We start from the raw sequence: 19,473 nt of genomic DNA, 5'->3' as shown, positions 1-19,473 counted from the left end.
TAATTGTGCTTTCTCTACATAGCTCGATGTTAATTAGTGTTCATTATCCTAATCATGAAACCTTTCAAGATAAAAAGACAAGTATTGGCGCGTTTGAAGAATGCTTAAAACCTTGCCAGCATCATCAGTCACCAGAATGGTGACATAGGCAGGAATGACGATAGACTGAGAATCGTTTCCAGAAGGTCAGATAGGAGGACGTCGCTGAGATCACGTCTGATTTCCAGGTCACGGTGAGGAGACAATAGAGGATGAAGGTGAGAAGGTTGCGCATTGATTCCGCAGGGTATGATCGTAGCAGCTATACGTCCTAGGTACGATGCACAGGGCTCTATCTCTGTAGGATATGCCCAACTCAGGCTCGACTTGGGAGTGTCCCGTAGTTTCGAGCGAAACTGTCCGAGAGGCATCATTTTCAAGTACCGGCTAGCTAAGCAGGAGACATCAGATGATCAACTCAAAGCCAATTGCGCGATTGTTGTTTAGAACCGCAGAGAGACTCGGACTTCTTCACGCTGGGCTGCTTTCAATCATCACTCAATCGATCCAATAACTTCTTTAACAGATTGTCTAGTGTGACAGGCCCACCAGCTTTCTTCCAATCATTGAGAGAAGTGCAGACCGTGTGTATCACCGTTCAAGCGACGTCCCTGGAGTTGGAGACGCAGGCAACACACTTAAGCATATGGCACGCTCGGAGACATTACGCAGCCCGAGGAACTCAGATGTAGTGTGACACGCAATCTATTCTGATTTGTATCCAACAAGAAATCAAGGCAAATTTGTAAAGTCCAATTGCTCAAGCCATGTCCGTCTGGAGTCCGAAAAACGACTGGTTTCCGTCGGGCACGTCATCGAGCCACCCGAGATCAAAAAGATCGCGCAGTATTCCGAGCTCATCGATTAGAAAACTCTTTCCATCAGCTGGAGGCTGGTTCATGGCAGACCCCTCCTGAGCCGGATACGTTCTGTCTTGATTTCTCTGTGCGAAGCCCGTCGGATCATTACCAGTCCAGGCAGTACCATCGAGTGACTGAGGCTCAGCCGGAGCGCCGGTTATAGCATCGTATGCCTCACTAGTAGATTTAATCAGTTTTGCTAACTTCTGACCTGCCTCTTGTGCAACCGTCCACGTCTGTCCCAGGAATGAGAGCAACTGGAGCGCCAATTCCGCTCGCTTTAAACAAACATCCATAGGTGTTGTGCCACGGACCACCGGATATGTCCAGACACAATACAGTACTGTGATTGAAGCCACGAAAATGGAATGCGCTGATAGCCATGAACATTCCATGCTCGAAAAGCGATGCAGGTCTGCATAGATGGCGATAATCTCCATGGCACTGGTGAAACACTCTTGAACAGCATCTAGGCCAGGCCGAGGCATCTGCGGGCTCGGACGATAGAGGAGCATAATACATTGATGGTATTTGGGTTCGAGTCGTTGAACGGCAACCCCCGAGAGTGGATTGGAGCCACTCTGCAAGCGACCCGGTTGGTGATCTTGTACCTCTTGGAGAAGAGCCGCACAGGCTCTTTGCGCCTCCTGTTGCCATGCACTTACATCCGTCGGCCAAGGGAAGCGACTGGGTGATCTGGAGACTCGATACAGCATTAGCTTAATCTCTGCGACGATCCGGTCAAAGCGTAGAGAGTAGATGCAGGCAGTGTACGAGGTTGGGGCCCGCCCCGAGATCGATGTTGCTTCTTGAGCACTAGGATTCCGGTCCCAGTATGTGGCTGCCTCTTCAACTTCGTCGTTGCTGTCGAATCCGGGGAATTCCCTGTCGATCGCTTCATCGCGCAATGTAAGCGGGCGACCGAGTATCGTAGTCAGGGTGCGATCCAGAGAGTATGCAGACCAAAAGATTGCACTGCGTAGATGCCGAATGTTTCGCTGGTATGTAGACTCGTTTTCCTTACTACCTATGTTTACGTAGATTAGCCATTGTTCATGTCGAATCCTTAATACACGGAATGGCTCGGCCCAGATGAAAAAGCCGGAAACGAGTAACTCACTATTATCACGGCGCTGCAGCCCAAGGTCAAGACAGCTTGCGAGGATAGTATGCAGTAGATACCACGCATTAAGCCCCTCCGGGCTATAAAAGCTATGTTGCACCAAGAGTAAGAGAATCTGGACTCCTTCAATGCTATCATGAAGTTTGATCTGCGTGCCATAAGACATGCCCGTCGCAAACAGCTCCCTAGAGCCAAAGGTTCCAGATAGCTTTATCTCAAGAGATCTTGCGCCGAGAGAAAGGACCAGGAATACCTGTGCCAGTGCTAGTTTGACGGGGAGTCGACTCTCCCAGGTCGATGTCTTGCTGAGGCGAAACACTTCCCCTAGAAGGGTATAGAAGACATCCTGAGATATGAAAGGGTAAAATGTCGACGCAGCAAAATACATCTCGGCGTACTGCTGACATTCCGCCATAGAAGGCAAGTCTACCTGCAACGCTTCACACAGTACAGGACCCTGACTGGGGCCGTTTAACCCTGGGTCTTGATCATTCTGTCGCGAGTACGCCAATGGCAGTCCTTGTGACTGGGGCACACTCTCATAAATCAGACGGGCGAAAGTAACGCCAGATGACGGACCCAGATACTTGGGGTCACTGGCGTTAGTCAAAGAGAGTAAGCCCACTTCATGGGCCAGTGGCTGGTCCCGAGTGATTCGGCTCGACGACGAGACCGCCGGGGAGGCCCCAGGGGTATCATCCGTTTGTGCCGTCCGACTCAGAGGTGACTGGGCATCAGCCAGATGAATAGCCCTCGCAGGGCCTAGGTGGCGGACATCTTGTCGTGACACCTGTGTTGGAGAGACATGGCTGTGGTGGTCTTCTTGGCGCCACTGTGTCGGCTGCGTTCGGATATTTGCCGAGGGGTCAATCTCGTCGCGGGCCTCCAGTTCTCGCACGCGATTTTCCAGGTACTGCAATCGACTAGAAAGATTAAGTACACCCGAACCATTCTGGCAAGAAGAGTCTTACCTCTTAGACACCGCTGATCCAGGAGTTCCCTCGAAACATTCCACTCCGGCTCGGGCACAGTTCGAGCACGCGGGTGTCCCTCCGTCGCACCGGATTTTCCGCCGTCGGCATCGCAGGCACGCCAGTGGACGGCGTCGGAGAGGCGAATTGAGTGAGGCAGGCATGTGGAGCAAACAAGCACTATCACTGCAGCATGAGTATCAAAATCTTTCGGACAATAGATTCGATGGAGCCCATGAGGAGAGGCAACTGGAGTTATCGGTTGCAGCTCCGCTGATATCGGACCGCGTGAATCACGTCTCCGGCGGGCAAGGAATTCGGGTAAATCCCGTGCACCTACCCTTCAACATACCCTACATGATATACTGCAAACTTCTCATGTTTAATGGAAGGTCTTCGATTTAGGGTGATATTATTATCATCTAAAATTGATAGTTGAAACAATAAGGCTGGTTTGTCATTGGTCAAACATTGCCCGTTGAAATGAAGTCTGCGTTCAAATATATATATTGCATTTTCCAAAGTTTTGATTCTTTTGACCATCTCAATATTAGCTATCCATACTTCAAGTATCACTCGGTAGAACCTCAGAGCTAATAGCGTCCTGATGATCCCAGAACATCCATCATTCTCTCAACCGATTTAGCATAAATTTCGACTCCCCGAACTTTGAGGACGGTCAACTCAAGTGAGCCAGCGTTCTCAGCCACAAAGTCTGTGTAGTCATCGCGCACGGTACGGTTCAGATTAATCTTGCGTACGCCACATGTAATTGTACGTTGGAAAAGCTCATCAGACACCGGGTGTGTTCCGTGAAGGGCTAGTGGTGTAGTTCCTGAAACCAGCTTGCCAATGGCCGAAAGACTAGAATTCCAGCAGGGTGAGAATTAGCCAATCCGTACTGACGTGCGGAGATTTAAGAAGGAATAGCCTGCAAAGGCCCCCCGAGAAACAAAAATGGCTGTGTACATACCGCTCAAGATCCCACGCTTTCCCTGCCCCGCCAGCCGGATAACCACCATGAATATTCCCAAAGGAAGGGGCCAGAAAATGCACACCAGTCCGACGCACGAAGGTCTCAGCGTCTTCAGGACGGGTCATCACCGCGTCCATGTCCACAGTGGGCAAGCCATCTTCGCCGCCTTCAATACGGCCCATCTCCGCTTCGATGGTGATGTTGAGAGCTCTTGCTCGGTCAACAATCTCTTTGCAATAGCGGATGTTGGCCTCCTCGTCGAGCGTAGAGGCGTCCACCATGATGGAATCAAAAGGTAGAGAGAGCGCCAATTCCACATCTTCTGGTTTGATGCAGTGGTCCAGGTGGACTGCGATTGGGACAGCAGCTGCATGTGCAGCTCTTACAACGTAACGAATGAACTCTGGTCCCTGAAAGTGCATGGTCCAGGGAAATAGTTGGATGATGGCAGCTGAACGCTGGCGCTCGGCAGCCCGAATCACAGCCATGATTCCGTCACTATTGTAGCTGGATGCGTGTTAGGTGTTGTAATGTAGCTATACACGGACGGTGTCACTTACCAATTATATGCACCAACAGCGTACTTATTCTGATTCGCATGGTTGAGGATCCGCCAGGTCTGGTTGCTGGCGGGGTATGTGTCGTTCTCCCTACTCATGTTGAAATATTATGAGCGACTGCCCTATGTGTACCGGAAAGATATTACAGGGTGGGAGTTCTACAGGATCGTGAAATAATAACAAATAGACGGTACCTATATCACATAGTAGCTTACAGCCGACTGTACATCTTGGTCGCAGCATATTCGCTCGCGTGTGGGTCAATTATGGCTTCATGGCCGTCGGTTGCGGTCCGGCTTCCTGGACCGGTATTCGGCCGGCCTTGACCCACTGACAGAAACATCGGACAAATGAATCGTTGTAATGTTGTAATATGGGTGAACACGTAAATAACACATTACAATGTACTCTAGGACACATGGCACGTCCATAGCGTGTGTTTATTTAGCCAGAAAGATCTCCTTCAATCCCATGCGCTCGAAATTGGCAGGGAGTCAGTCCAATCGTATGTGGTACATAAATGAAGGCCTGCTAGGGCACTGTAGTTTGGAGTCTATAGTAGCATAAACGCAAATGCGTGATGGAGGGCAATTTTCTAGAATTTAAATATAGAGCGGGTATATTCGTAATGTTTTAATCTATATACGTGGTGGGTTCTCAGGCCAGGGAAAGGGGGCTTTCAGATAGAGGAAGCTCAGAAACACCGTACTGCTTAGCAATTTCAAGGAACATCTGCTTCTCAGCATCCGCATATGGGATACCTTCTTGACGGCGCTGCATACCAAGGCGGTGCTCTGGCTCTCCGGGGAAGAGCACTTCGTTGAAACCTGGCGCAGGAGTAACTCCATGGACACGTTGCACCAGAGTGTCCATACGAGCCTTGAACTGATCGGTAGTCATGAAAATATCAGGTTTGATGGCAATAAAGCAATGTCCGACATTCTGCGGCTTGGGGTCCTTGTACTGATCTCCGACTTCACCACCAAAAGCTGCGCCTGTCAAGACACCCGACATGACATCCATCAGAATAGCAATACCAGAACCTTTGGGGCCACCAATCGGCGCCATGCTTCCATTCAAGGCGACATTGGCATCGGTGGTGGGATTACCGTCTGCGTCCAAGGCCCAGCCCCGTGGAATGGACTCACCGCGACGGGCCGCGCGGCGAATCTTTCCTTTCGCCACGACAGATGGCGCCATGTCCAGGATGTAAGGAACTTCGTTGTTGGAAGGAGCGCCTGCTGCAAAGGGTGAGATACCCAGAAGAGTCTCCTTACCACCAAAAGGAGGCATCTGCTTCGCGGAGTTGGTAAAGACAAGAGAGATCATGTTCTTCTCCAGGGCCTGAATCACATAGGTGGCGGCCATGCCAAAATGATTCGAGTGGTTGACAGTCACCATTCCAATACCATAAATCTCCGCACGCTTTACAGCCTCCTCCATTGCTCTGGTGGCGACAACGAAGCCGAAGCCATTGTCACCGTCTAGCTGAGCCACAACAGGTGTTTTCTGGGTCAACTGGAACTCTGGCCTTGCCTTGACGCGGCCATTGCTGACACGGTCCAGGTACTGAGGCAAACGAGCCAACCCATGCGTGTCCTAGGGCATAGTTAGTAAGGCCACGGGTCACTGCACAAACAGTTAAAGAGTCATGGTAGTGGAACCTACAACACCCCGAACATCTGCCATGACCAAGCAGTCGGCCATTGACTTGGCATCTTCCGGGGAAAGGCCCGCTTTCACCAAGAGCTCTGAGGCAAACTGGCCAGCGGCTGTGGGATCGGCATAGTAGCGAGTCTTCGTAGCTGTTAGTATATCGGATCATCCGAAACTCAGGACATCGTACGGAGGCCATTGTGCAGTAGTTGCTATCGATAGGAATTGCTGACTGGAGGTAGAATGCACTGACTTTCTGTAAGTTACAGAGCTTAAGCCGCTAGCAACGTATAAGTAGGACTTCGTATATACTGAGGGGGAAATATAATGTAGCAGAAGTCGGATATGAGGGGAAGATCGATGACGGTGACGGACCGAAGCCGAATTGACTCCACTTGTTTTGCCTTCGGATTTTAGCCGACGACGCGCCGATTCATTAATTTCTTGGATGGTGTCATTGCAAAGATTGAGAACCGTTTCCTATTCTTGCTTCATTTTGATCCTGTTATTCAGACTGATTATCGGGCTACCAACTTCTAATCGAGTATGGCTGTTAAGCGTGCCACACCTTTGCGGTCTTTGAACCCACAGCGCTTTGCACGGATCGTCGGCCGGCGACTGTACAGCAGCCGGGGCCCAACAGTGGCTGTCTTATTCCAAGATATTGACCCTCCAATCATTAACGGGGTTCGTAAACCTCGTAAACCAGGTGGTGAGTACATGTAATGTCTGCTACAATGAAACCCTGTCGGGCTTGTCCTTCCCTTTGAATTTATTTTCATTTTCTTGTCTGACTCGGAAGTGGCTCCATCGGCACGGCCAACGCACTTCGTCATGAGCTAATGTAACTCCTACAGGCTATCAAGACTCAGGAGCAGATATTGCCTACACATTGAGGTCAAAGGGTATCAACATAACTACCCCCGATGTCTCGCCACAAGTGTTCAAACATGAAGGCTGGTGCTTCTCAGATACAGAGGAAGGCATCGTCTCCGCCGTCAATAACGGCGCTACTCATCTGTGGGCTAATACAATCCTATTTGATTCGCACCCGCTGCAGCGATCTGAGAAATTGACATCCTATGCCTCGGATCTATATTTCGTGGGTCAGCCGCCTGCCTGGTAGAAAACTGCGACGATAAGGCATTCCTCAACGATAAACTTCGCTCATTAGGCGGCTACACTCTGCCACACTCATGGCTAGTGACCGACTCTGATAACCTCGACGAATTTGTCGGCTCAATCAAAGGCTTCCCTGTTGTAGGCAAACCCGTTCGCGGACGCGGTAGCCATGGCGTAAAGCTATGCCATACCCCCGTCCAGCTTAAGCAACATATCGAGGTTCTTCTTGGAGAGTCGCCTCTGATCATGGTAGAAGAGTACCTAGCAGGCGAGGAGGCTACTATCACAGTTATGCCGCCATCGCCGGAACGGCCTGAGCACTGGAGTATGCTGCCTGTGACGAGATTCAACCATGCGGATGGCATTGCTCCGTACAATGGGTCTGTCGCGGTGACGGCAAACTCCCGAGTTGTGACGAACGAGGAGATGAAAGATCCAGCATATGGAAAGGTGATGGAAGAATGTCAAAGCGTCGCCAAGCTCATTGGAGCAACGGCGCCGATCCGAATTGACGTGCGACGTTTCCGGGCGGGCTCGGAGTTTGCGCTTTTTGATATCAACATGAAGCCGGTAAGATACTTTGAAGTCACCAAACTTTGGTTTATTTGTTTGCGTTTAGCTGCTAATTGGAATGTTTCAAATACAGAATATGACTGGCCCTGGTCGTCCCGGTCGCGAGGATCAGGCCAGCTTGACTGCCATGGCAGCGGCTGCCATCGGTTGGGACTATGGAACCCTCCTGCAGAAGATTTTGGCCAGCGCACAGCGTCTAAGTGCTTTCCGTGATTATCGTAGTCCATTCTAAGTCGATTGAGGATTATGCGCAGCTGCAATAAGTGAAGCTAATGGACTTCTAGTTATATGTCCTTTTCGCCCCAGAAAATACAACTTTCAGGTGGCTTTACCATACATGTACATTAAAATGATCTAGTAGCATGCGAAGAACTGTTTGTCTATTCAGATAGAACAAGGCTCGCTTAGGATTACCTCCACAGACACAATATAAGTATTACATGAACATCTAAAGTATCTCACTGATTTTCTATCTGACCGTTGACGCTGTTGGCCCCATTCATGCCCTTCACAGGCAAGAAATGCCACATATATTCATCTTCTGGAGCCACTTCAAAGTCAAAGCGCACCAGGTCCTCTTTGTAAGGGAACATATATGTACTGGTGACCCTATTCTCATGAACTAGAATAAGCAAATTTCTCTCAAATGATATTATATCATTATGAAGGGTGTCACGTACCAATGGTGCTCTTTGCTGGCTTGATATTTCTGCAGCTCTGCGAGATTCTCGTGAAAACTGAGGAGCGCAATTTCGAACCCTTTGCTTCTTTCAATTGGGTCCGTCACAGACGGCCCTCCAACTACCAGACGATGCCCTTTGACACAGTCTAGTTCCTTCAGCCTTCTGAGCTCTCGAACAAACGTATCCTTGTGCTCTTCTGTCACCTCAGGGCGAAACTTGAACATCACTGATATTGCTGTGTCAGAGGAAATCTTGTGTTTGACGCCAAGGAGTGAGATGAGAGTACGGCTTACCCATGTGAACAATCGTCATATTGGGCTTTTGTTTATAGATGAAGTAAAGATGTGCAATGTAGGACTAGAATGCGGTATTCGGGAAGGCTGGTATACAATGTTGCCCGCGGAAGACTCTAGCTTCTAGGGAGCAGCGCTGGTAAGGTAAGGAAGTCACAGGTCCGCGAGAGATTATGGCGAGCGGATCACTGTCCAAATGTGATTGTGCATGGGCTCTGTCAAGTATAAGAATATGCCTCTAGCACGGTGTGGGCTAGCCAATCTCTGCCCCAGCGTGTCTCGGGCTGTAGCCGTCGCGAAGGATCTGGCTAAGTCCCTTGCGATTGCTTCGGTTCGCCGCCGTTCCGCTTGAGCGAGATCGTTTCCCATATTGATAATCTTTAGATACGGCATAAAGTTTGGATTAAGTTATAAAAATGTGAACTAGGAATTAGGCTGGCTGTTAGCACTCTCTATGTGTCATAGTGTGTCAGCTGGTATACGCGTAGCTCCCTTCTCAAACCCTCAATCAATTATGCCGTGTAGTGGTCACTTCTGGTATACGCCCTTTCGAAAGTCTGACATTTCTCAGTCTTATTGTTCATATAGTGCCATGGCCATGAAGTGATAGCAGATGGCTGGTGTAGTGGAATTTCTTTGATCAAATCGATCATACTCAAATCGTAGATTTAGATATATGGACAGACCTAGCTTTAAACACATTTTGTACGGCGCTGCAATAGTTCCTTAAAAGTACACAGAGAGGGCAAATCCTTACCGTACTCAAATAGTTCCTCCATCGCTATTAGTGGATAAAGTACCAACGGGTCACAACGTACACGGATCCCTCCTTTAATGCCGATGTTATCGCTGTAGACTCAAGCAGACAATCACAGACTCACATCCCTTTTGAGACCGGCCAGGTTTACGAAGCTAGGGAATGTCCGTCTCCGTGCTTTGACTTCCCCGCATTCTGCTAGGCATGGGGTACATATGGTAAAGTGGAACTATAAGAGTGCCTATGCCAGCCTTGTAGGTTTCTAGTTTTCTTGATCATAGTTCCTACGTGTGCTTGCTCAGGAGTCAGACCCTCCTCAGATAAACATAGGAACGTCTCTCTCATCTTTTTATTTCTTTTCAATCCATCATTTCTATCCCATACTCATTATGTCAGACGAAGTGAAACAGTCGCTTCAACGTGAGGAGGAAGCCGTTCCCACGGAGAAAGGGATTAACAACCGAGTGGCAGCCGCGCAACAAATGAGTCCAGAAGAGTTTGCTGCCGCCGAGAAGAGCTTGAAGCGTAAGCTTGATGTCCGCCTCCTGCTTTCCGTGTGGATTATGTTTGTGATGAACTACCTTGACCGAGTAAGTGTTCTCGAAATGACTAGCCATGTCCCTCAACAATACGCCATACTGATTATGGACAAATAAACATCTCCTTACTCATTGTCAATTTTCTCTTTTCCTCTAGCTAATACTTGCAACTCCGGTGTACAGAACAATATCGCCGCGGCGAAAGTTGCTGGTATCGCTAAGTCGCTGCATATGACAAGCGAACAATATGCTACAGCAGTGGCTATTCTTTTCGCCGGCTACGTGCTAATGCAACTACCGTCGAACGTCTTTCTAGCTCAGATGCGTCCATCTTGGTACCTCCCAAGTGTTATGGTTATATGGGGCATGCTTTCGGCTCTAGTTGGTGCGACTCACAACGCCGGGGGATTATATGCCCTCCGTTTCCTTCTTGGCTTTGTGGAAGCTGCCTTCTACCGTAGGTGCTCCACTTCTAATGCTCTCCTGTCTTGCATCCTTTGTTCACTACTAACACATATTAGCCGGCGCATTGTTCTTAATCTCATCATGGTACCGACGTGACGAGATGGGCGTGCGCAGTGCGTTCTTGTTCTCTGGGTCTCAGCTGGGTAGTGCCTTTTCTGGTCTTATCGCAGCCGGCATTGAGAGCGGTATGAACGGAGTACGTGGTCTCGAGTCGTGGCGTTGGATTTTCATCATAGAAGGCTCAGTAACCGTATTTATTGCCTTTTGTGCGGCATTCACTCTACCTGACTGGCCCAGTAATACACGATGGCTCAGTCCGACGGAGCGCGCAGTTGCTGAGTGGCGCCTTATTGCCGATGCCGGTCAGGTTGATGAAGATGATGGACGGTGGAGCTACGGCTTTAGACGTGCCTTAGCTGACTGGCGACTATACATCTTTGCTTTGACCTTCCTCTGCATACAAGTGGCGAGCGCCACGTCCAACTTCTTCCCATCCGTCGTTCAGACGTTAGGCTTTAACCGCGTCGATACGCTTCTGCTGACCGTTCCGCCCTACATTCTGGCGCTGCTGATCTCCATCGTGAATAACTGGTCGGCCGACCGACTCAAGAACTCTTCTTTTCATATCATCTGGCCGCTGGTCCTAGCCATTATTGGATTCGTCATCGCTGCTGCTACACTCAATACCGGTGCTCGATACTTTGCGATGATTGCCATGGTGGCAGGTGGCCACGGGTCAAACGCCGTGCTTCTTGCATGGGTTCAAAAGACAATGCTTCGGCCTCGCATAAAACGTGCCTCGGCTGTAGCCTTCGTTAATGCAGTGGGCAATCTATCTCAAGTGAGCATTCTATTCCAAGCGCGTTTCCCTGATCAAGATCCCAAACTAACGTTATTCTACAATCACAGATCTTCTCCTCTTACCTATACCCAGATAGCTCGGCACCACGATACGTCCTTGCTATGTCGGTGAACGCTGCATTCAGTCTAGCAGTCATTATCCTCACACTGTTTATGCGAATGGTTCTTCTTCGTGCAAACAAACGTCTCACTCGGGGAGAGACAACAGTGGAGCAAGAAATGAAGGGCGGAAGTCAAGCTCAGGTGTTGGGAGTCACCGAGGAAGAGCGTGCTACGCGTAGGGAAGAGTTTCGCTTCATTGCATAGGGCTGACTCCCAATCTTGTGAGAGTTATGATAACTGTAACTCTCCATTTACAGGCACGGTTAAGTGTCGAAATGAAGGGTGCCGGATTCTGGTATACATTGCCTTCTATGACCATCAAAGTACTGTCATTGTGCCACTGGAGTGGATTATGTTTAGATTTGTCATCACTCAAAGTGAACGGATGAATACTGCCATGTTTCATATATATTGCTACCCTTTACTATATGTCGTTTATTTGATGCCTGTTGACTATTAGTCCTTGAAGGCATACATATTCTATCCACCAGGGTGAGCAACAGGTGCATGATTGATTTAGTTTGCATTTTCGGGACTGTAGTTCAACAAGACAGTGCGGTAATTAGATTCTCTATTCATGGCTCCATTCAACGACCACGAAATTCCCTAAAAGCCTCCTCCACAGATCGACCTGCCTTGATAGCCTCTGCACACTTTGCATACGCATCAGCAATAGCCGGAATAGCATCAAGAACCTGTTCCGCAAGCTCCTGGGGAAGTCGCACAACTCCGTTGAGATCGGCGATAATATAGTCACCGGGTTTAATCCACGCATCTTGGTTGTCGGAATTGAGCCGAACAGGTACATTCACCTCCGAAGGGCGACATACTTCGCCTCCGGCAGTTGTACCCACCGACTTTGCGAATAGAGGAAAGTTGAGCGCACGGTGTTCGTTCAGATCGCGGACACGCCCGTCGATTACGACACCAGCTGCGTTAAGTGCCTGAGCACGCAAAGTCATGAGGCCGCCGTAGACAGCGTTGACTTGAGGGAGAGGTTGCGAGATGAAGACCACTGCGCCTTGAGGGATTTTGTCGATCTAAGCACAGATTAGTCTTGTTCATAGGCTCTAGTAAAATGTTATGGTTATATACATAGTTTCCCTGCACTTTTGGAGACGAAATGTCCGATTTAGGGACAAACTTGACTGTCATTGCTTGGCCGACGATCTTCGTTTCACCGGCTTGGAATTGTGGCGAGTACATGGTTAGGCCTTCGAGGAAGCCGCCATTGGGATACTTCAGCTTGGACAGGCCATCGGCAACCTGGTCGACTAGTCAGCTATGATTTCTTGATCTACCACAGTGAATGTGGTTCAAGTGAAATTTATTCCTAGCTGCATTCTGGAAAGTGTATACTCACATCGCAGGCACCCCACTGTTGCAGACGCGCGATGATATCTTTCGGATCGGATGACATTATAACGTGCTGGATTGTCGGGCAATTCGACCAATTGATTTCCTCAGTATCACCTAACTTTGGCCCTCACAAAGCGGATTTGAGCCACAATTATTAGTGTTTAATTTTGGGTACCTTTCATGTTTGATGTATGCGATAACGGCACAATTGCGGTGGGAAAGGACGGACTCCGACTCCGACTCTCGGCTCGGCCATTTGCCGAAGCCTTCGGATATACCCGCCGTTTATATCTATGCAAAGCATCAAGAGGAATTAAGAGGAAATATCGGCAACACCATATGAACTACAAGGCTTAGATAACCGGTGCTATGAAGCTGGGGGCTGGATTTAACAACATTGCTCTGCAGTAACTTCCTATATCGGACTGTCAATTCACCGCCGAGCCAAGGGCGCACTAGCTTCGTAGAAATGCAATATAAATGGACTAGAACATACAGTTACACGACATGTATACTTTACCATATATCTCTTCAGCTTTCTTTCCCTGACCACAAAGTCACAAGGGCCCCATTGAGTTACTGCCCATACAGCTAACCTTCTCCAGCTGACCATCATCTTCTTTCCCGTGTTTCAAGCTATCGAGAGTCTGAAGACCGTCATCATGGGCAGTGTAGCCACCGAAGACAGCAGCAGCTTCCCAAAGAAGTCGGTTCCATCAGGTGCATGGGACACCCACCATCATATTTTCGAGCCGGATCGTTTTCCATTCGCAGAAGGTCGACACTTCACACCCGCCCGCGCCTCGCTCGAAGATTTACGGAAGTTCGAAAAGTCGATTGAAGTCGACCATGTCTGCATTGCGCATGGTCTCTCCTATGGGCCTGACTGCAGGTCTCTTCTTTACTACTTGGAACAATTCCGCGGCCAGGCACGGGGTATTTGCGTGTTGGATCTGGAAACGATTTCAGATGAGCTTCTAGATGAATATCACGAGGCTGGGGTACGCTCAGTTCGCCTAGACTTTTTCCGCCACAAGGCCATGGACAACGTGCAGATTCAAGCGGAGTTGATCGAAGCTACGGCTAAACGGCTAGCAAAATGGGGCAGGCCAGGATGGAGCATTCAGATCCAACAACCTCATCTTGAGTTTTGGCCACGCCTGCGAGACGTGGTGGACAGCTGCCCGGTACCAGTTGTGGTGGACCATTTTGCCTTAATAGCTGGGAGTAGCTACAGGGCTAATGATCATACCACCAATACCCAGGATGATTCGTATCTGGCCGAAGGAGAACGCATCGGCCTGGCAGCACTTTGCGAGACACTCCGAAATGGTAACCTATGGATCAAACTTTCGGCCCCATATCGCTGTTCAAATCTGGCGCCAGGCTATGATGACCTCCGCTGGCTGGTGAGGTGTTTTGTGGATGCTAACCCGAGGCGAGTGGTTTGGGGAAGTGATTGGCCCCATACACAACGACATAAGGATCGGGCTGGTAAAAGCTCGACCAGTGAGGAAGCCTTCCTTCAGATTGACGATAAGGCCTGGATTGAGTCCTTGAGCCGGTGGATGTCGGAGGATGAGTGGCAGCTGTTGTGGGTGGAGAACCCGGCTACGTTGTATGATTATCATGAGTAACGCTCTACAGCCCAGGGAATCACATGGACCATTGCTGAGCACCTATGTGATCGATATGGAAGAGCTAAACAAATGTAGCATCAGACCTGATGTCAAATGTCATACTGTGATATAGCATAGTATATAGCTCTATTGGTGCCACACACCGGGAAAGATGTATTGGGATAAATACGAGATATACCTATCATACTGAGCCCTTCATCAACTTGAGCTATGAACGTCCAAGGATTGCCGTTACCTCCACTGAAATAGCATCGGCCACCTGCTCCGTCGTAGAGAATCCCCCTAAGTCTGGAGTTAAGAATTTCCCTGCCTCAATGATTCGAGTAACCGCGTCCTGTATCGCCTCAGCTTCTCTCGCGTACCCAGCATGAACCAGTAGCTCCGCCCCAGATAGAATCAGCGCAATAGGATTGGCCGCTCCCGTTCCCTCAATATCCGGCGCAGCTCCATGGGCAGCTTCGAAGGTCGAAGCACAATCGCCGATATTCGCACCGGGGGCCAGACCGAGCGAGCCTGCCAGCCCAGCAACCAGGTCCGAGAAAATATCACCATATTGATTTACAGTGACGACAACATCAAAGCGAGAGGGATCTCGAACAACGGAATAACAGGCGGCGTCAATCATCATGTCATCCGCCACTATATCACCGTAAATCTGAGCAACTTCCTGGAAAGTCCGCAGGAAAAGGCCGTCCGTTTCGTGGAGGACATTTGCCTTGTGCAAGCACGAGACCTTCTTTCGACCGTGCTTCCGCGCATATTCAAAGGCATATTGGGAGACTTTCCACGATGCACTACGGGTGACTCGTTTGATTGCTTCGGCTGCTTGCCCTTCCTCAAGGCTTTGTTCCCACCCAATATAAGTATCTTCGGTGATCTCGCGCATGATGACCAGGTCCATCTTCTCATGGCGCCCAGAGATACCGGCATAGCCTCTAACCCGTCTTGGATTCACGAATAAGTTCAATTCTCGGCGGATGGCATTGTTGATAGAGGGGTATGTCACCACCGAACCATCGCTCTGCGTACAGCTGATACGACCATGGAGCTTTTCTGCTAGTAGTGGAGCTTTGATGCAGAGTGTCACGTCCTTCAAGCGCCGGATGACTTGAGAAGCCAAAGGGTGTCCATACAGCCTGACCGCTTCATCTGCAATAGGGATAAAGTCCCATTCTGGCTGGATACCAGTGGCTTCAATGACACGGATAGTGGCCGCTGAGATCTCCGGCCCAATTCCGTTTCCTTTGAGAACGCCGATTCGCATGATGGCCAGAATGGCAATCCCGACATACAACTAGTTTCGTAGAAAGATCAAGTATATATGCTAAGTTCGTATCATAGGAAATTGGTATGATACGATACTCGAGATAATGTAGGGCGAAAAATCATGGGAACTGTTTGGCTTACCCGAGGTCTTCAATGGGAATCGGATAGATCCGAAGTCATGACTGTAATCAGTCAACATGACTTGATAACTTAGTATTGTCCAGCGCCTTGGTCTTGTTTATCTTATCGTAACATTTGTATCAGATATGTGTGCTTGGTAAACGCCAATTACATTACGTCGAGTTTATTCCCATATTATTGTTCTAGACGGTGATCTCAGGTAGACTTCCTGCCTCCTATACCACTTGGTCTAAGGGAAGGTATGCTAATTGAACTACAAGTAGCTAAAGGAACAGGCCTCAGACAGACAATGTTCCACAGCCTTCGGCAATAGGGTGTACCCTTGTTCTCATAACATCATGACAAATAAGATATGCAGTATCACACTGAAGGATGTACAGCTACCGATATACGTTGACACATGGCATGCAATAGCCAACCGGTTGAGACATGCAGGCTAACGAAAGCCAGCTTGAGGTAGCTATTTGACCAAATTGTTACCCAGTATTGCGATATGTCGAAATGTCAGTTTGGTGATCTACACTTCAAGAACACCAGTCTCGATGTTTGAGCTCAACTGCAACACGCCCACTACGCTGCCTGTGTGAGCAGAGATTGGGCCCACGTCCAACTTCCAACGGTTGGAACACTCAAACATGTTTAGGTATACATACACGCGCTCAGACTGATATGGCTAATCCCATCGCTACCTTATACATCCAACACAATCTATCGCCGAACGAAAGTACACCCAAGCAACGATTCATTGACGTGGACCACCTTACTAGTATACTATATCTTCGATACGACAACGCATCTTCCGATATACTGTGACCAAAGTTGCCTAATGTATAGGAATTTATCCCGCTTTCCACTCAGACCCCGGATACAATTTTTCAATGATATACATGGCTTCCCAGGAGTCAGTCGCGAATGCAATGAAAGGTCACCCTCAATCCAATAGACCGAACCCATGGATGTAGGCTGTGGGTACGCTCTGCTCCAATGAAAAGTTTTGTCTCCACCATTGTGCAGATTGCGCGACATTGGCCCTCCAATACGTGCATCCCCTCCTCAGTAGTGCCTGTGCGCGGGGTGAATCTCCATCGATGAGCAACGTAGTATGTCTGACGGGGAAATAGATCAACGGCGCCAAGGTATTGCGTCAGGAGGGGCAGTGAGGTATGATGGGATTCTTGGGGTGTGGGGGAGGGCGTTGTCTTATAAGTAGGTCGGGGTATCCTCGATCTTCTGATGTCGGGTGAACGCTTGTTTTTATTTCTAGAGTGAAGATAAACTACATCAATATGTCTGGGAGGAAGGTACTTGATCCTTAAGAGATATGATGTCTTTACACAATAATCAAGGCTGACATGATCCCTTTAGCGAGTTATTATTCGCTTTACCCCCGAGGGATTCGAACAGCACGATGCAGTGGTCCTCAAGTGAGTTTATTAGAGCGCCTTTCGAAGAAAAAAGTTTGCTGACTATTAGTATAGTATTATTAAGGAGGACGCCGACACTGATCAGTTCATCTCGCAACCAAGCTTCCCACCTATTTATCATCCCCCGTAAGTTTCTTTCGTCTTACTGTGAAATTCGCTAATAGGAGATTGTCGACCAGGCCGCTGACCCAGGAGGCTATCACTAAGTTAAAAGCCCTCAATAGAGTTGATGTGATCATTGCTGAGGATGAAGACTAGGAGGGTATTATATTTATAGAGCTTAGAGAAGCAAGAATACACACATTAAATCAATACTATTAGCACCGATTCTAGTAAGTTGTTACTGGCTAGGTCACTCACTGAAGCTCTCACCCATCCTACTACCAGTATTTGATATCCACTGAGCACGATTCTTCAAAATAAAATCCCGGTGAAAAGGTTTGGGCGTCGAGCAAGATTGTATTAAGAATAGACAGCCAAGTCATGCTATCGAATAGAGTATAGACTTTCCCGCCGAAGTGACTCCAGCTTTCAATCCTCGTTTCAGGTTCTTTGACCCTGTTCCTGCCAATCAACTCTTACATCCCGTTAAAGAAAATGAGGATGATTCTCTGTTCCATGGGTATACTAAGAACAATATGATAATAAGATGATCTCTCGACATTTCTACTCTAGACCGATGGAGTTTCCTAGGCCTCTATGTCAAGTCGTAAGACCCAGATATCAAATCTTCTTCTGCTTCGGCACGGATGGCTGTGCTTTCGGTTTGACTCCCTACTAGCCTATGTATTATCCGTAGCAATACAACCGTTCGATTTGACTGGTCACCAGTTGACATTATGCCAGCGAAGGTGAGTACCAGTTCCGACGCCGGCTTCATCGTGTTTCTTCCAGCACTGGCTGGATTACTGTGAACCTCGGGATCAAATTGACCCCTGATTTCCACATGCCAGACACACCTTTCTGCGCAATGAGTATGTTGTCAACTAATTGCTCGGCAGTGATTATCAAACTCATGTGGAAATGGGGGATCAGGTCGATGACTCTTGATCATGCCATCATTGCATTGAGTCATCTTTCACCCGTCGCGGTTACTAGTATTGTTTCTCTGGCCAGTCATGTCACATCGAAAGATCCGATGTGTTCTTTTCTAGGACCCGATAGTTCAGGATTCTGCAGGCTCAGTTTGATGGCTCTACTCTCATTCGATTAATGAGCAAACCGCTCGACTTGAGAAACCGGAACGAGGCAGCCTTGGATTAGTGATGTTACTGTGATCCGGTTGGAAATATCATGTGGCAATAGCCTAGTCAAACTGGAATTGTAACATCTAGTGCATTAGGTCTAGGCACATAGGACCGTCTTTCTAGAGCGTTTTCCTATGATATCTGGACAATGGCCCAATGGGCACTCATGAGCCATATAGCGAGGTAAGTCTTTCTAAGATAGATTTATGTCTTAAATACACTACTATGTAACTAACATCATCTGCAAGAGAGGAAGACCCACATTAAATGTCCGAACGTCGCTCTTGGCACATCAAATCGAGCTAAAGAAACTCATTACACAGGTAAACGTTTTATCTTTGCATCTGTGTAGAAGAATGCACCCTGTCGTTAATAGTCAAAGCCTCGCAAGTACAGTTCCGATGTCAATGAAGTCATACCCCTACTTCTTCAATGTCAGTTACTAATTTTAACCCCAGGATTGATATTCCGCCCCCTAGCTTGGCATGACATAGCTCTAACCTATGACTGGCTCTGAGTAGCTCACCAGTTACGGAGTAGAGCTCTTGCCAATCCTACAGACGGAAAGCAAAGAGCCAATGGTTATTTCTACTCTTTGTGGAAAACCGACAGGGTTAGGAACGAGCTCGTATTTAGGTGGCAACGGCCGCGCACGGAACCAAGGATGCACTCACCTTGCCCCGACAACCTAATCGGAATGATACACGACTTTCGATGCAATGCACGAGTACCCAAGATCTCAACAACGGGCTCCTAGCATCTGAAACCAAGGTCGAGGACCTCAGGGACTCAGCGGCCGTGGTCTCTTGCGAGAGG

At 48.6% G+C, this 19,473-nt stretch overlaps 9 protein-coding genes across 9 annotated transcripts; 3 read left to right on the top strand and 6 right to left on the bottom strand.

Moving 5' to 3' along the window:
• Positions 1–799: 799 nt before the first annotated feature.
• ANOM_001483 (uncharacterized protein) lies at positions 800–3,157 on the bottom strand (the record flags this gene model as incomplete). Its single annotated transcript, XM_015546740.1, has 3 exons — positions 800–1,926; positions 2,020–2,945; positions 2,994–3,157. The coding sequence occupies 3 exons, from the start codon at positions 3,155–3,157 to the stop codon at positions 800–802; spliced, it is 2,217 nt and encodes a 738-aa protein (XP_015411276.1).
• A 429-nt stretch (positions 3,158–3,586) lies between these two features.
• Positions 3,587–4,627, bottom strand: ANOM_001482 (class II fructose-bisphosphate aldolase; the record flags this gene model as incomplete). Its single annotated transcript, XM_015546739.1, has 3 exons — positions 3,587–3,857; positions 3,967–4,476; positions 4,530–4,627. The coding sequence occupies 3 exons, from the start codon at positions 4,625–4,627 to the stop codon at positions 3,587–3,589; spliced, it is 879 nt and encodes a 292-aa protein (XP_015411275.1).
• Positions 4,628–5,186: 559 nt separating this feature from the next.
• Positions 5,187–6,384, bottom strand: ANOM_001481 (Ldh family oxidoreductase; the record flags this gene model as incomplete). The annotated part of the gene is made up of 3 exons (XM_015546738.1): positions 5,187–6,128; positions 6,198–6,326; positions 6,376–6,384. 3 exons carry the CDS (start codon positions 6,382–6,384, stop codon positions 5,187–5,189), a joined length of 1,080 nt encoding a protein of 359 aa, XP_015411274.1.
• A 347-nt stretch (positions 6,385–6,731) lies between these two features.
• ANOM_001480 (uncharacterized protein) lies at positions 6,732–8,112 on the top strand (the record flags this gene model as incomplete). The annotated part of the gene is made up of 4 exons (XM_015546737.1): positions 6,732–6,897; positions 7,043–7,291; positions 7,360–7,877; positions 7,954–8,112. 4 exons carry the CDS (start codon positions 6,732–6,734, stop codon positions 8,110–8,112), a joined length of 1,092 nt encoding a protein of 363 aa, XP_015411273.1.
• Positions 8,113–8,338: 226 nt separating this feature from the next.
• Positions 8,339–8,875, bottom strand: ANOM_001479 (Dabb family protein; the record flags this gene model as incomplete). Its single annotated transcript, XM_015546736.1, has 3 exons — positions 8,339–8,489; positions 8,561–8,789; positions 8,857–8,875. 3 exons carry the CDS (start codon positions 8,873–8,875, stop codon positions 8,339–8,341), a joined length of 399 nt encoding a protein of 132 aa, XP_015411280.1.
• Positions 8,876–10,002: 1,127 nt separating this feature from the next.
• Positions 10,003–11,784, top strand: ANOM_001478 (MFS transporter; the record flags this gene model as incomplete). The annotated part of the gene is made up of 4 exons (XM_015546735.1): positions 10,003–10,203; positions 10,336–10,609; positions 10,674–11,458; positions 11,527–11,784. The coding sequence occupies 4 exons, from the start codon at positions 10,003–10,005 to the stop codon at positions 11,782–11,784; spliced, it is 1,518 nt and encodes a 505-aa protein (XP_015411281.1).
• Positions 11,785–12,167: 383 nt separating this feature from the next.
• ANOM_001477 (RraA family protein) lies at positions 12,168–13,000 on the bottom strand (the record flags this gene model as incomplete). The annotated part of the gene is made up of 3 exons (XM_015546734.1): positions 12,168–12,620; positions 12,676–12,846; positions 12,944–13,000. 3 exons carry the CDS (start codon positions 12,998–13,000, stop codon positions 12,168–12,170), a joined length of 681 nt encoding a protein of 226 aa, XP_015411284.1.
• Positions 13,001–13,601: 601 nt separating this feature from the next.
• On the top strand, positions 13,602–14,576 carry ANOM_001476 (uncharacterized protein; the record flags this gene model as incomplete). The annotated part of the gene is made up of 1 exon (XM_015546733.1): positions 13,602–14,576. One exon carries the CDS (start codon positions 13,602–13,604, stop codon positions 14,574–14,576), a length of 975 nt encoding a protein of 324 aa, XP_015411285.1.
• A 211-nt stretch (positions 14,577–14,787) lies between these two features.
• ANOM_001475 (isocitrate/isopropylmalate dehydrogenase family protein) lies at positions 14,788–15,843 on the bottom strand (the record flags this gene model as incomplete). The annotated part of the gene is made up of 1 exon (XM_015546732.1): positions 14,788–15,843. One exon carries the CDS (start codon positions 15,841–15,843, stop codon positions 14,788–14,790), a length of 1,056 nt encoding a protein of 351 aa, XP_015411282.1.
• Positions 15,844–19,473: the final 3,630 nt, after the last annotated feature.

The sequence above is a fragment of the Aspergillus nomiae genome (genome assembly GCF_001204775.2).
Source record: "Aspergillus nomiae NRRL 13137 chromosome Unknown contig00015, whole genome shotgun sequence".
In the NCBI taxonomy this organism is placed as follows: Eukaryota; Fungi; Ascomycota; class Eurotiomycetes; order Eurotiales; family Aspergillaceae; genus Aspergillus; species Aspergillus nomiae.
This window is presented reverse-complemented; position numbering and strand designations above follow the sequence as displayed.